Source organism: Brassica napus, chromosome A1 (assembly GCF_020379485.1).
Source record: "Brassica napus cultivar Da-Ae chromosome A1, Da-Ae, whole genome shotgun sequence".
NCBI lineage: Eukaryota > Viridiplantae > Streptophyta > Magnoliopsida > Brassicales > Brassicaceae > Brassica > Brassica napus.
Genome location: NC_063434.1, coordinates 10,365,452 through 10,378,545, shown reverse-complemented (window position 1 = coordinate 10,378,545; position 13,094 = coordinate 10,365,452). Strand labels below are relative to the sequence as shown.

Below are 13,094 nucleotides of genomic sequence, written 5' to 3'. Positions count from 1 at the left end.
CAGATCCATAAGTAGAGGAAAAAAGTGTAGCAGCTAAGATAACCATGGCGGATCTTCTTCCATTAACCACATCACCACCAACTCTTAGGACAGCTTTGATACCGGGAACTGTATGTTCTTCTAACCAAACCCAACTGATGAATTCACTAAACACACTTTCTGGTTCAGCTCTTCTGAGCCAGCGCCAGAGATTACGTAGCTACAGGTGAGAACACTCGAGTTCATGGCTGCCATTAAAGGACCATGTTGTTTCTCGGGTCTTGATTGGTTGGGTGTTGAACCTTTTTTCAAGGAAGAAAAATTTGAGGCCTTTTCCTTCTTTTTTTTTAATCTTCTCCTGCAACGTAAAGATAAACAATCAAACTTTTGCAAAATCATCTGTACACAAACTGTTTTTTTGCCTCTATCCTAGGTGTGATTTACACGTGTGAATGGTTTCTTCTTCCACCAACGTGTGCGCGCGCACATACTTCATCTATTCCTCTACCATGTTACAACTATGAGAAAAGAAATACATTGCTGGTTCGCCAAGCATCTAAGCTACTGCTTATGACAGAGAAAACAAAAGATAGACATTGTTGGTTTCTTGATCCAACCATATTTTAAAAAAAAAATAAGAGAAGACAAAATTTACCAACAATGGATCATGCGGAAAGTTGAATTCAACAGACATAAAAAAAAAAGGATTACCTCTTCGGTTAAGCTTGGATGGAATTGTTTTGTTAGGTTTTGGATGGTCTGTGGACCACCTTTGGAGCAAGGGAAACCAAAGTCCTAACCAAGTTGAATATTTTAGAATATTACCTATTTGTATGTGTTTTGAGTGGCTAAATATAGCACTTAACTATAAGTTTAAACCAAAAAAATAATCATAAGATGATCAATAGAGACTTTCCCTTAAACAAACAATGTAAGAGCATATGAAAACATACCGTAAGGAGACGTGGAGACACTGTTCTGCAATCCACTTCCAGGACTAAGAAAATCAGCTCATCCATGCACTGGACGTCCCTAACCCGCAAAGACCAGTCTCTTACTTTGAACCACAAAGCTTTTCCTGCGTAAGTGCAAACGGTAAAGATCACTCTCAAACTATGCAACAACTGAGTTTATTATGCAATAAAAATTTATTCAAGATTCCGAAAGAGAATGCAAGTGAACATATATACCTATTGTGAACCGTTGTGCTAAGAAGAAACTTAAGAAATCTTGCTGAAACGAAAGCTCCCATAGCCAAAAGAGTATCCATTGTGCTCTGAAATAATAGAGAGGATATCACTTACAACTACTTTGAGCATGACATTTAGATTTACGATAGCATAGAAATTAAAAAATAAATGCACTTTGACTTGGAAAATACATGTGGCAGCATAGCATGCATCACCCATTTCACTAATTGGGAAACAATAGCATCCACACCCCATCTTTCGAAACAACTTCACCGTCCAAAATCCCAAAGCTTCTTTTGTAATGGCTATTCCTGCAAACAATCATTATGTGACAATTATTTTAAAAGAGTATTGTTACCTGAATGGGAAATCGAGTGGCAATTAATATCATTATGCTCAATGATAAATTGCTTGCAATATACATCCATTTGGTAAAAATGTTCTCTTTACAAATATCAAAAGAGCGCCTGCAAGAACTGAAAAGAGGGAAGAACTATTTAAAAAAAAAACAAAGGGGACTAAGACTTATTGGAGCTTACATGTCTTGACTGAGCCAGAATTTATTGGAGAATGAATGATCCAGCTCCTACATGCAGCAGTGATGAACATGTAAACCCATATCTTCTTATCTAAGCTACAAACGATAAGTGAAAAACAACAACTAATCAGACATCGAATATCTGGAGGGCAATCACACAGACGTTAGATAAAGTTTTTTAATTTTTTTTTTGCTAAAATACGTTAGCAACAGTTGGTTTTCAATAATCTGAGGAAACATGATAAATAAGAAGAGAGGATCCTTACGTTGTCGATTTGCTTGAGATGTCGTTAACAGTGAATTCAAAGAGAGGAATGAGACCCGTGATCTGGATCTTCCCACAAATAATATCATGTGTGAGTGAAGCTATAAACATAGTTTCGACTTTCGTCTTTCAATCATACGAACTAACCTAACCTGTAAACAAAAATCTGTAGGGAAGGAAGTCTCATTAGATTCAAAACAAATAAAACCTATATAAATTTCAGTACTTGTAGAAAGACAAAAGACTGAAAAATATCCAGCAGAAAGGCAAAGACACTACCTAAGCGTGAGGTTTGATTTACCAAATATGACCCATTTGATCAACAGAGCCAGAAGCAAGCTTTTCCCGTTAGAATTCCAGGCCACCGAATTGAAAGACCTACGAAAAGATGAAGATCAAAAGATGGAAGAAGTCCTAAACTTTAAAGAAAAAGAAGCTAAACCTAACCAGCTCAAGGATGTTGAAAATTCAGAGATGAAAAAGTCCACAACTTAACTCAAGAACAGACAAAATAGGTAGCTCAACTAATTTAGAAACCGCTTTCAAATCTCCATTTATCAACCACCAAAGCTAATAAACAAAACGTATCTTAAACTGGATGATGATGCAGTGGTTTATAGCAAAATTAGTTGTTTCATCGTATAGGCCGATCCTTCATTCTCTGAGAATCCGTGCAGATACCACAGCTCAGTATGACTACGGTCGTGTGATAATGGCACCGGCTTCGACTTCTTCTCAGGTTTATCATAGCGGTGTTCACAGAAAGCGCGGGCGACGTGCTCTAGGCTCCAATTGTTGTCGCTGAGGTCCTTGGTTCCTCCGCCGCGGTTCTCTGGCTCTCAGACGGAGGTTGAGCCGGCGACGGCAAGTTTTTCTGCGGCAAGCCTCCATCGCCATAAAGATTCGTGTAACGTAGTAAACAGAGAATAGGAAGAGAAAGGGGGTCGAAGATCCATTTTGATAAATTAGGGTTGGTTCTTCGTGGAAAGGGGAAAGGGGGCTTCAGAGAGCCACGGGTTTCTCGATTCCGAACATTATCGGGCCTGTAGAATGCGAGGCCCAAATGACACGCGCGGAGCTTCTGACGTGGCGAATATCTGATTCCCTATTGGTTGATTTTTTATGCTGACGTGGACAGGCTCAATGGAGCTCATATATCCCTTTTAATATAGTATAGATAGTTTAGTGTTTTCTTCTCTTATTAAATGCCTTCTTTTACTTCATTCTCTATAAACTCAGCAAGACACGATGGTTTTGGGAACTTGTCTAACTTCCAGTGCGGCTGCTATAATCCGAACCCCAAACCCAACTTACCTCTGCATGTAAGTCACAAAGTTGCAGCTGGAGACCAAGGCCATGTTCGTTTGCTCATCCAAGTGATCAATCTGGGTGAAGATGCAAATTGATGTTCGTTTAGTGCATTATAATGCTACATACAGATGGATCACCCAGCTGAACTCATCTCAAATTCTCACCTAAATGAAGGTGAGTCTTGATGGTGCATCTGGATGCAGATGCATCTAGTTCAGTCCAAAATAATTAATGACAAAAATGATCTTTTAAAATCAAAATATTATTTTCAAACCGTAAATTCTATTTTTTTTTTGCATATACATTTTTTCGCTATAACAAAAAAATGTATTTTCTCGCAAAACGGAAAAACACACTTTCCCGCCAAAACCGCAAGATGCATTTTTCCGCAAAAAACCATAAAACACACATTTTCATTAAAACACATTTTCGGCTAAACCAGTAAAACCACACTTTTCGACCAAAACCCAAAAAAACGCATATTCCTGCCAAAACTTCAAAAGCATTTTCCGGCCAAAACCGCAAAAAGCATTTTCCCGCCAAAACCGGAAACAACGCATTTTCTCGCCAAAACAAAAAAAAAACGCATTTTCTCGCCAAAACCGAAAAATATAATTTTCCCGCCAAAACCGGAATTTCCGCCAAAACTGGAAAACAGAAGTTTCCCGACAAAACCAGAAAACATAATTTTCTGGCCAAAACCGGAAAAATATATTTTCCCGCCAAAACCGGAAAAATGTCTTTTCCCGCCAAAACCGGAAAACCGCATTTTCCCGCCAAAACCGAAAAAATGTATTTTACCGCCAAAACAGGAAAATGAAATTTTACCGCCAAAACCAGAATAGTGCATTTCCCGCCAAAAACGGAAAACGCATTTTCCTGCCAAAACCGGAAAAACACATTTTCCCGCCAAAACCGGAAAAACGCATTTTCCCGCCAAAACCGGAAAATTGTATTTTTCCCGCTAAAACCAGGGAAAAAAACTTATTTTCCCGCCAAAACCGGAAAAACGCATTTTCCCGCCAAAACCGGAAAAGCGCATTTTCCCGCCAAAACCGCAAAAATGTATTTTCCCGCCAATACCGGAAAAATATATTTTCCCGCCAAAATCGGAAAAATGTATTTTCCCGCCAAAACTGGAAAAAATGTATTTTCCAGCCAAAACTGGAAAAAATGTATTTTCCAGCCAAAACTGGAAAAAATGTATTTTCTCGCCAAAATCGTGAAAAAAAAACTTTTCATGCAAAACACTTTTCCCGCCAAAACTTCAAAACACACTTTTTCCGTCCAACCCGTAAAAAACGTATTTTTCCGCCAAAACCATAAAAATGCACTTTTTCGCGAAAAACATATATTTCCTCAAAAACCGCAAAAATATTTTCGGCCAAAACCATAAAAATACTATTTTTCCGCCGAAACGTAAAAAATTATATTTTATTCATTTTATTAACAAGTCTACCTAGATGCAGATGAAAGTTAAAAAATGACAAGCAAACGAACATAGTTGCATTCAGATGATTCATTTGGATGCATGGACGAAATGAAGAAACGAACAATACCCAGATGGAGCATCTGGATAAGACATCTAGATGGACCATCTGGATGCATCTTCCACATGTACAAACGAACGGGGCCCAACGACTTTACTGCCAACGCCTCTCTCCTTCTCATCATCTTCTTCTCGCCTCCTATCTGCGTCCTCTCTCTCCATGCTGCCTTACATTGTTGCCTCCGCCCAGTCCTCCAGCACGACCTTAAACCGACCCTGAGCCTGAGGCCTCTCATTTGGAAGCTTTCCCTACACTTGTCTAGTCCCCTGGATTGAACCTGGCAGGCACTGAAGCAGAGTACATCATTTGTGTCTGAGTTCCAGGACGGTGACACCCTGTGTGTTGGACAGATGTAAACATGGATTCCACGTTTAGGGTGAGATGGGTTCCAGGACAGTGACACCCAGGTCAATGCAGCTTTTTCTTTCCCACAAATACAGAGAAAAGTGCCAAAATACAAAGTCACTTTTGTGAACCAAACTGTACTACGATAAACAAAAAAAAGACCATGTGCAAATGGCAACATTGCCTCAAAACATAAAGGAACCAAAGGCTTTAGTTCAACATATATGAGGTACGAAAAGTATAAATTTCCACCAGTTGGATAACAAAGAGAGAGGTGTTACTAGATAAGATAATGAATACTGAGGCGGAGGAAAAAGAAAGTGGAATGAGTCTCATTACGAGCATCAACTACAATGGCATTGGGCATGATACTGGCAATAGGCGAAAACTACAAGTGCCGTGCAAAGGTCTTCACTGAGTTACTAAACCACGTTCACGAGGTATAACACACTCCCCAGTCACTATTCTTGGAGGATAAAACATTTAACTCAGCTCAGCCAACTCTTCAGTCTTGACACACACACCCCCTAAATGGCATTGGGTATGATTCTGGCAATAGGCGAAAACTATAAGCATTTTTAGCTGTCCCAGACTGTAATCAGATTTCAACTTGAAGTTGCATTCCCTGGGAACAACTAGGTAGCATCTGTGACCACAACTTAACAAGCTGTCTGTCCCAAACTCAGTGAAGATTTAGCAATTCTCAGCTAATAATGTCTCAACTTTACCAAAGTGCTCTTATTGGGTGTCACTGAAGAGAATCTGATAGAACCTTTTTCTTTCTTCTGGATCAAACATACCGCCTGGTCGACCCCCATGATTCTCTTGTTCATCAACATCGTCGTCCCCATGGTCAATCCCGTCTCTCTTCCTCACCACAGACTTCACAGATTCAATACCTTTCTCCCTCTTCTTCTCAAGATTAGCCAAATACCTCCTTCGATTATACTCATACAATCCCTGCTGCATCAGTTCCCCAAATTTATCCTTGACAACAACGAGCGGGTCTTTCTGAACCAATTCCGAGCCATCATAGCCTTCCCTAAGAAGCACAGTGTGAACCTGATACTTATTAGAAACGTAGAATATCCCTGGATGCTTCAGAAGCATACCGTTTAGCTTCTCAGGCAGCCCAAACTCCTTCTTGAAATGACTCAGCTTCACCATAGACAGCTTCTTCCACAGCGTCAGCGAGAGCAACTCGTGCACCAAACCAACGCTTCTCTTCTCACTCTCCTTCGAACCCTCCACAACCTCCCCAGGCTCTCGATACGGAGATATGTAAGGAGACGCATTAAACTCCATAAACCTCTCCCAAGGATTAGTCCACGTGGTGGGCAAAGAGCAAGAGAAGCTAGCCTCAGACCCACCACACTCATTCCCCACCGCTGCAGCTTCCACAGCGGAAACAGCCAACTCAGGCTTCCAAGACAAAAGCTCAATCTCCATAGAACTCTTCCTACCGCTATAATTCACCAACCGAAACACATCCGCGTACTTGGCCACTATCCTAACCACATAATCATCCCCAAATCCAAAACTCCTCTTCAACTCATTAAGCTTCACCACGTTAAGACGCTGGCCAACACTCATCATAAGCAGCTTCGCAAGCCTATCCGCCAAGACAGGCTCTTGGGCCTCTTTAACAAGCTCCTCTTCTTCCACAAGGGCCATCATGGGCTTCGTCAAACGACAGTAATACTCATCTTCCTCGAGATAAACGTCGAAGCAACAAGGGTACTTCTTAAGCCAGTTCAAGGCCTTCCCTTGGAGATCAAGAGTCTTGAACTTCTTCTGTAGAAACTTAACGGGTGCTACCTGGTTGGGACACCTTAGGATGATGTTCTTGAGACGGCTGTTGACTATCCATCTCTTGTTGCGTGAGAGAGCAGATTCGAGGTCCGGGTCTTTCCTTGTCGAAGGAAGCGAGAATCTTCGGATTAAGAGTGGGATCGACTTGGTATGATGTTGGATTGCAGTAGAAGAACCCAGAACCCTAACCATATCAGTCGAAGGAAAGCTTCGACCTTTAGAAGCACAATCGGATTGAAAGCTTGCACTTTTAGAGTGGAGGGAAGCAATGTGTTCTTAGTTGGGTACCACAGAAACCCTAATTACCATGAGAAAACGACGAAGTGGACTGGAGATTTGATGAGGGAAGAGGTTGTGGAGGAGTGTTTGGCTAAACCGGTTCTCAAAATTAATCAGATCATATGCTAAACCGGCTTTAATTTTTAATTGGTTTGCGAGAGCAGATCGTGTGGTGGGAGACGAACACGCAAGCCCGTAGAAAAGCCTTTTTGACTAAAGTCCACTGACTAGATACAAAAAGGGTCCGAAGAAACAGTCCGTCAAACTTGATAGAGCTTCTAGAGTCAACAACTCGCATCTCAAGATTTGAATGGATTTTAGAATTTGACAGCGACGAGGTCGCTTCACCGGCCGCTTGAGAGCCACCTAATTGATGGGCGCTTCCATTGATGAGTATTGATGTTGTTGCTCTTCCTAACATCAAACCTTGCTCGCTTAATAAGTTTAGTGAAGGGAAGGCTATATAATAAAGGAGGCATTGGTCTATGTCACAAAGTTTAAAGACATCTTAGACATTGTTGGAGAGTTAACTAACAGCAGAAAATCTGTTGAAGTAGTTTGGTTAGGACTTAGGAGTTGATCTCTACCATTAATGGCTGGCTCCACCTCCCACGTGGATCTTCCAAAACTCTCGAAGCAACAACAGGGACCATAGACACCTCACGGAATTCTTAAAGAGCTAGTCGATATAGCAAAGAAAAGTTTACCGCGTCGTGGCAGAACTATCTGATTGTGCTGGCCCATCTAGACTCTAGATGCAAACTCGATGTATCGTATCAGCCAAACTTTTATGAATTAGTAAAAGAACAATCGGAACAGAGGAGACTCCTTCGATGGTATTGTAACGCTCCGACCGCACACGGCGCCTGGCCGAGAGCCTCGTCTTATTAGTGCGTTAATTTTCCAAGACCCTAAAAACTTGTTTATTGGCACTTCAATCACCACCCCACATTTTTTCGTGCTTTGATCTCACTCACACGGTATCACAAATCATTTTTCGATAGGTCACTCATCCTTCCACGATTCTAGCTCAAACACGCTTAACTCTAAAGTTCTAAACGAATGTGTGACGAAAAAGGTAAATCAACTTTGGTGACATAGATAGTCAAATCAATCCTTTTAAGCCTTTTCATATATCACAATTCGGGATATTACGATTCACCCCCTCTCAAAGAACGCAACGTCCTTGTTCCGCCCATGACAGGTCTCAAGACGCCTCCCGAGTCAAAACCGAGATGGCTAACCAGCTCTGATACCACTTGTAACGTTCTGACTGCCCATGGTTAATGGGCCACCCACACCCGCTCTTTCGATCCGTAGGTTTCATCCCGTTCTAGCGGTCGGTATATTAATTTTTCAAGGCCCTAAAGACTTGTTTACTGATCCTAGTATCACAATCGACCTTTTTACGTGCTTTGGACTCACTCACACGGTATTGCAAATCACTTTCCGATAGGTTACTTATCATTCCACTATTCCAGATCAAACACGCTTAATTCTAGAGTTCTAAACGGATGTGTGACAGAAAAGATAAATCAACTTTGGTGACATAGGTAACCAAATCAATCCTTTTAAACTTTTCCATATATCACAGCCCAGAATATTATATGTATATGACATAATAGAAGGATGCTTCTGCAACACGGCACAGGGGATCAGAATGAAGTGTTTGGTGAGGGAGGTGGAAGTAAGAGAAAGATGGTTAAAGAAGCGGAAGAACATGTAGGTACTTCATACTTTGAGATCGTTGAGAGGAGATGCATGCATGCATTCTCTATCTCATCACAAAGTGGCAAATATTGATGAATGGAGAGACCGAGAAAGTTCTATTGGATCAATATTAATTGCATCTCTTTCGCTCATCCTTACCACACGTGAACTCATTCTCACCATTACATCGGATCAATAATAACAACACTTAGACTGACGTCTAAAGAGTTAAATTACCTTTTCGTACGTGATAATTAAAACCAAGTTGGTTAGCAATAATATGCATTCTTTGTCGGTTGATGCACAAGTCAAAGTCAAATTATCAACTTTTCTTTCTTGACAAACAAAGATGACTCTTCCAAAACTTTTATCCTTCATACCATTCCTCTTAAATTGCATAAAAGACAACTAGTATTAATAACATGCAGCTGCATTGTCAAGGACCCAAGGACTTAATACGTTTGGTGCTTGGTCTTAAATAAATTGAAGACTTGGACCTTTTTATAATTTATACTATTCAATCTTCTGGATCTTTGCAAATAGCAAAGTTAGCAAGTCTCTTAGACCGATGCAAGTAATAATATCACTATTTCAACAAAGCCGCTTTTGATTCTTTTCAAGGTTTCGTTAAGAGGATTCTAAATGCTAAAACCATCTAGAGAAAAAGAATTGCTAAAAGCAAACACCCAAACAGTGGGCTGCGGTCTGTTTCAAACCGTAAACTATTAAATTAGATGAGACTTGAACAATACGTTAATATAGCAGTATCTCTTCTAGATTTAAATAATTGATATTTTAGCTTTTGTTTGTATATTTTAAAAGTTAATGTTATAGTAAAAAAATATAAAATATGAATGGTTGAATTTTATTAAAACAAATAAACACTAATTTAATCAAAATAAATTTCAAAAAAAGTAAAATAAAATATATTTAATTTTTCTTAATATGTATGAAATAGATAAAATATCATTAAAAACAACACAGAGGGACAAAAATGTAAAATGTGATATACTTCAGTTTCCCCTATAAGTACACTTCCCTCTCAGACATTCAAACCCAAACTCGAAGAAAAAACAAAGCAAGCAACTTTGATTTGTAATGAAGAAGAACGCATCCAGTTCATCGTTCGGTCCAGGTGGGTTGGATCTCACAAGCGCCTTTTTCAAACCCATCCTCAACTCCGATCCTCCTATCCCTTCCAACCGCTGCACCAAAATCTCCGTCGTCGGCGTCGGAAACGTCGGAATGGCCATCGCTCAAACCATCCTCACTCAAGATCTCGCAGACGAGATCGCACTCGTTGACGCTAACCCTGATAAGCTTCGAGGCGAGATGCTCGATCTCCAGCACGCCGCTGCTTTCCTCCCCCGCACTAGATTCACCGCTTCCGTTGACTACAACATCACCGCAGGATCCGATCTATGCATCGTCACCGCCGGTGCAAGACAGAATCCGGGGGAGTCCAGGCTCAATCTCCTTCAGAGAAATGTAGCTATCTTCCGCCAGATCATCCCTCCACTAGCGAAGCTATCTCCTAATTCAATCTTACTCATCGTCTCCAATCCCGTTGATGTCTTGACCTACGTGGCGTGGAAGCTCTCCGGTTTTCCCGTGAATCGAGTGCTTGGGTCTGGTACTAATCTTGACTCGTCTCGGTTCAGATTCTTGATCGCAGATCATCTCGACGTTAATGCCCAGGATGTGCAGGTCAGTTCTAGCGTACTAGGCATATGCATTTTTGTGGACCTACTACATATATAGTTACCTTAAAATTTTCGGTTTGATTTTAGATTTGTTTTTTGGGTCCGTATTGGTTTGGATTTCATTTTTCGAAACCATTTAATATCAAAAAAATTTCGAATATTGTTTGGTTTGAATATGTTTAGTATAAAAAAGTATTAAAAATACTCTATGCCCCGAAAATATACATGAATTTTTAAGGAAAAACTAAATATATATATCTAAATTCCAAAGTTTTACCTGAAAATCCAAAACTACATATGAAAACTCGAATACAAAACTGAAATACCAAAAATATATCCTAATATCTAAAAATACATAATATATATAGAAAAAAAATTAGATTATTCGGATACGAATGGAGACCCGCATGTTGTAAATCAGAAATGCTTAGTAGGTTAAAATGTACTGATCTCGTTTGGTCTGAACCAGTTTATCGAGGTCTGGAAGAATGTCAGGCCTAATAATTTCCAACAAGAGAATTAATTAGGTGTTTGCAGTTTCTTCGATTTTAATAGATCTGATCGATCAAATGGTTGTTGTAGGCATTCATCGTGGGAGAGCATGGGGATAGCTCGGTGGCATTGTGGTCAAGCATAAGTGTGGGAGGCATCCCTTTGCTAAGCTTTTTGGAGAAGCAACAGATAGCTTATGAGAAACAAAACCTTGAGGACATTCACCAGACCGTCGTTGGCAGTGCCTATGAAGTTATTAAACTCAAGGGCTACACTTCATGGGCCATTGGCTACTCTGTTGCCAACCTGGCTCGCACCATCCTCCGAGACCAGCGTAAGATCCATCCAGTCACGGTACTTGCTCGTGGCTTTTATGGTGTTGAGGGCGGTGACGTATTCCTCAGTCTCCCGGCTCTGCTTGGACGTAACGGTGTGGTGGCTGTGACTAATGTGCATATGACTGATGAAGAGGCTGAGAAGCTGCAGAAATCGGCGAAGACTATATTGGAGATGCAAAGCCAGTTGGGACTTTGAACATCATCTCTCCATCTGCTTCATTTTTTTAAAAACAACTTTTTGTTTTGTTATGATTAATAATCATCAATCATCACACGGATGTTGGTGTCGAAGTTTTATCTCTATATCACTATATCTTATGTAAATGCGTGGTTATAAAGAATGATTCCGAGTTTTGAATTCTACAGATGCTTAGCTAAACAGAAGAATGGTGCGGTGATATGGTAATGTCTCTGCACAATCCGAGTGTCAAAATCATAATACACTGATCCAGGGGTAGGCGTTTGGGTACCCGTTCGGATACGGGTCGGGTATTTCAGATTTTTGGGTATTTCGGTTTAGAGGTAGAGAACCTGTTCGGGTATTTATGTACTTCGGGTCGGGTTCGAATATTTTTAGTCTGTGTTCGGTTATTTCAGATCGGGTTCAGATATTTAGATTTTGAAAAAAAAATTAAAAATTTTCATTTCTCAAATTTCTTGTAGTTAAAAATATAACTTTCACTTAACTAATTTTTTTTATCTTTAATAGATTGAATGATTAATAGATTTAGACACAATATTTCGAAACTAAAAAATACATTAATTTGGTTATTGTTTTAAAATTTTAAATGTAACTTTTTGTTAATTCTTGAAATAAAAAGTTTGACATGCATTTTAAATGAGTAAAAAATCATTTTCTCTGTAATTTTATGTATATCATATGAACTTAAAGTATATGTAGTATCAATATAAATATTTTATATAAAGTGAGAGATGTAAACTAGAAATATATTGTTTATTATACATAGGGCTGGGCAAAAAAACCGGATCCGAAGAACCGAACCGAACCCAATCCGAAAAAGAAGTACCGAACCCGAACCAAAACTGATTAAATATCCGAACGAGTTTAAAATTTTGATATCTAAAGAAACGAAACAAAACCCGACATGAACTGAAGTATCTCGGGTACCCGAATGTAACCGAAATAGATTTATATACCTAAATATATTACTTATTTTTAGATTTAATATATATTAAAAACATCCAAAACACATAAGATATTTTTAAGTTGTCAAAATACTTGAAAATATACATAAATAGTCAAAAGTAAATGTCTAAAATACCTAAAATATATTCAAAACACCAAAATACTTGAAATATCTATTGATTTTCTATCCAAATATTCAAAACAAACCAATTTATATGTTAATTTTAGATATTTTGACATATATTATACAAATTTATATGCAATATATTTTTTTGGTTTTATAGATTTTGAGAAATTATAAGCATATAATGAATATTAAAATTTTTAAAATAATTTAAATGGTTTATTCGAACCTGAACTGAACCGAACCCGAACCAAAATTTAGAAATACCCGAATGGGGCTAAAATCTTTAAACCCGAAAAACCGAAACCCGA

At 39.2% G+C, this 13,094-nt stretch overlaps 2 protein-coding genes and 1 long non-coding RNA gene across 3 annotated transcripts; 1 reads left to right on the top strand and 2 right to left on the bottom strand.

Annotated features, from left to right (window-relative positions):
* Positions 1 to 931: 931 nt before the first annotated feature.
* On the bottom strand, positions 932 to 3,153 carry LOC106425468. The gene is made up of 7 exons (XR_007327891.1): positions 2,252 to 3,153; positions 2,125 to 2,138; positions 1,974 to 2,041; positions 1,709 to 1,803; positions 1,361 to 1,645; positions 1,170 to 1,255; positions 932 to 1,057 (listed from the first exon to the last, which is right to left on the bottom strand). It is a non-coding gene; the product is annotated as an uncharacterized LOC106425468 (long non-coding RNA).
* A 2,070-nt stretch (positions 3,154 to 5,223) lies between these two features.
* Positions 5,224 to 7,362, bottom strand: LOC106425464 (protein WHAT'S THIS FACTOR 1 homolog, chloroplastic-like). Its single transcript, XM_013866198.3, has one exon. The coding sequence runs from the start codon at positions 7,180 to 7,182 to the stop codon at positions 5,917 to 5,919; it is 1,266 nt and encodes a 421-aa protein (XP_013721652.1). The 5' UTR covers positions 7,183 to 7,362; the 3' UTR covers positions 5,224 to 5,916.
* Positions 7,363 to 9,923: 2,561 nt separating this feature from the next.
* LOC106425371 (L-lactate dehydrogenase B-like) lies at positions 9,924 to 11,875 on the top strand. Its single transcript, XM_013866109.3, has 2 exons — positions 9,924 to 10,686; positions 11,265 to 11,875. The coding sequence occupies exons 1-2, from the start codon at positions 10,078 to 10,080 to the stop codon at positions 11,706 to 11,708; spliced, it is 1,053 nt and encodes a 350-aa protein (XP_013721563.2). The 5' UTR covers positions 9,924 to 10,077; the 3' UTR covers positions 11,709 to 11,875.
* The last annotated feature ends 1,219 nt before the right edge of the window (positions 11,876 to 13,094 follow it).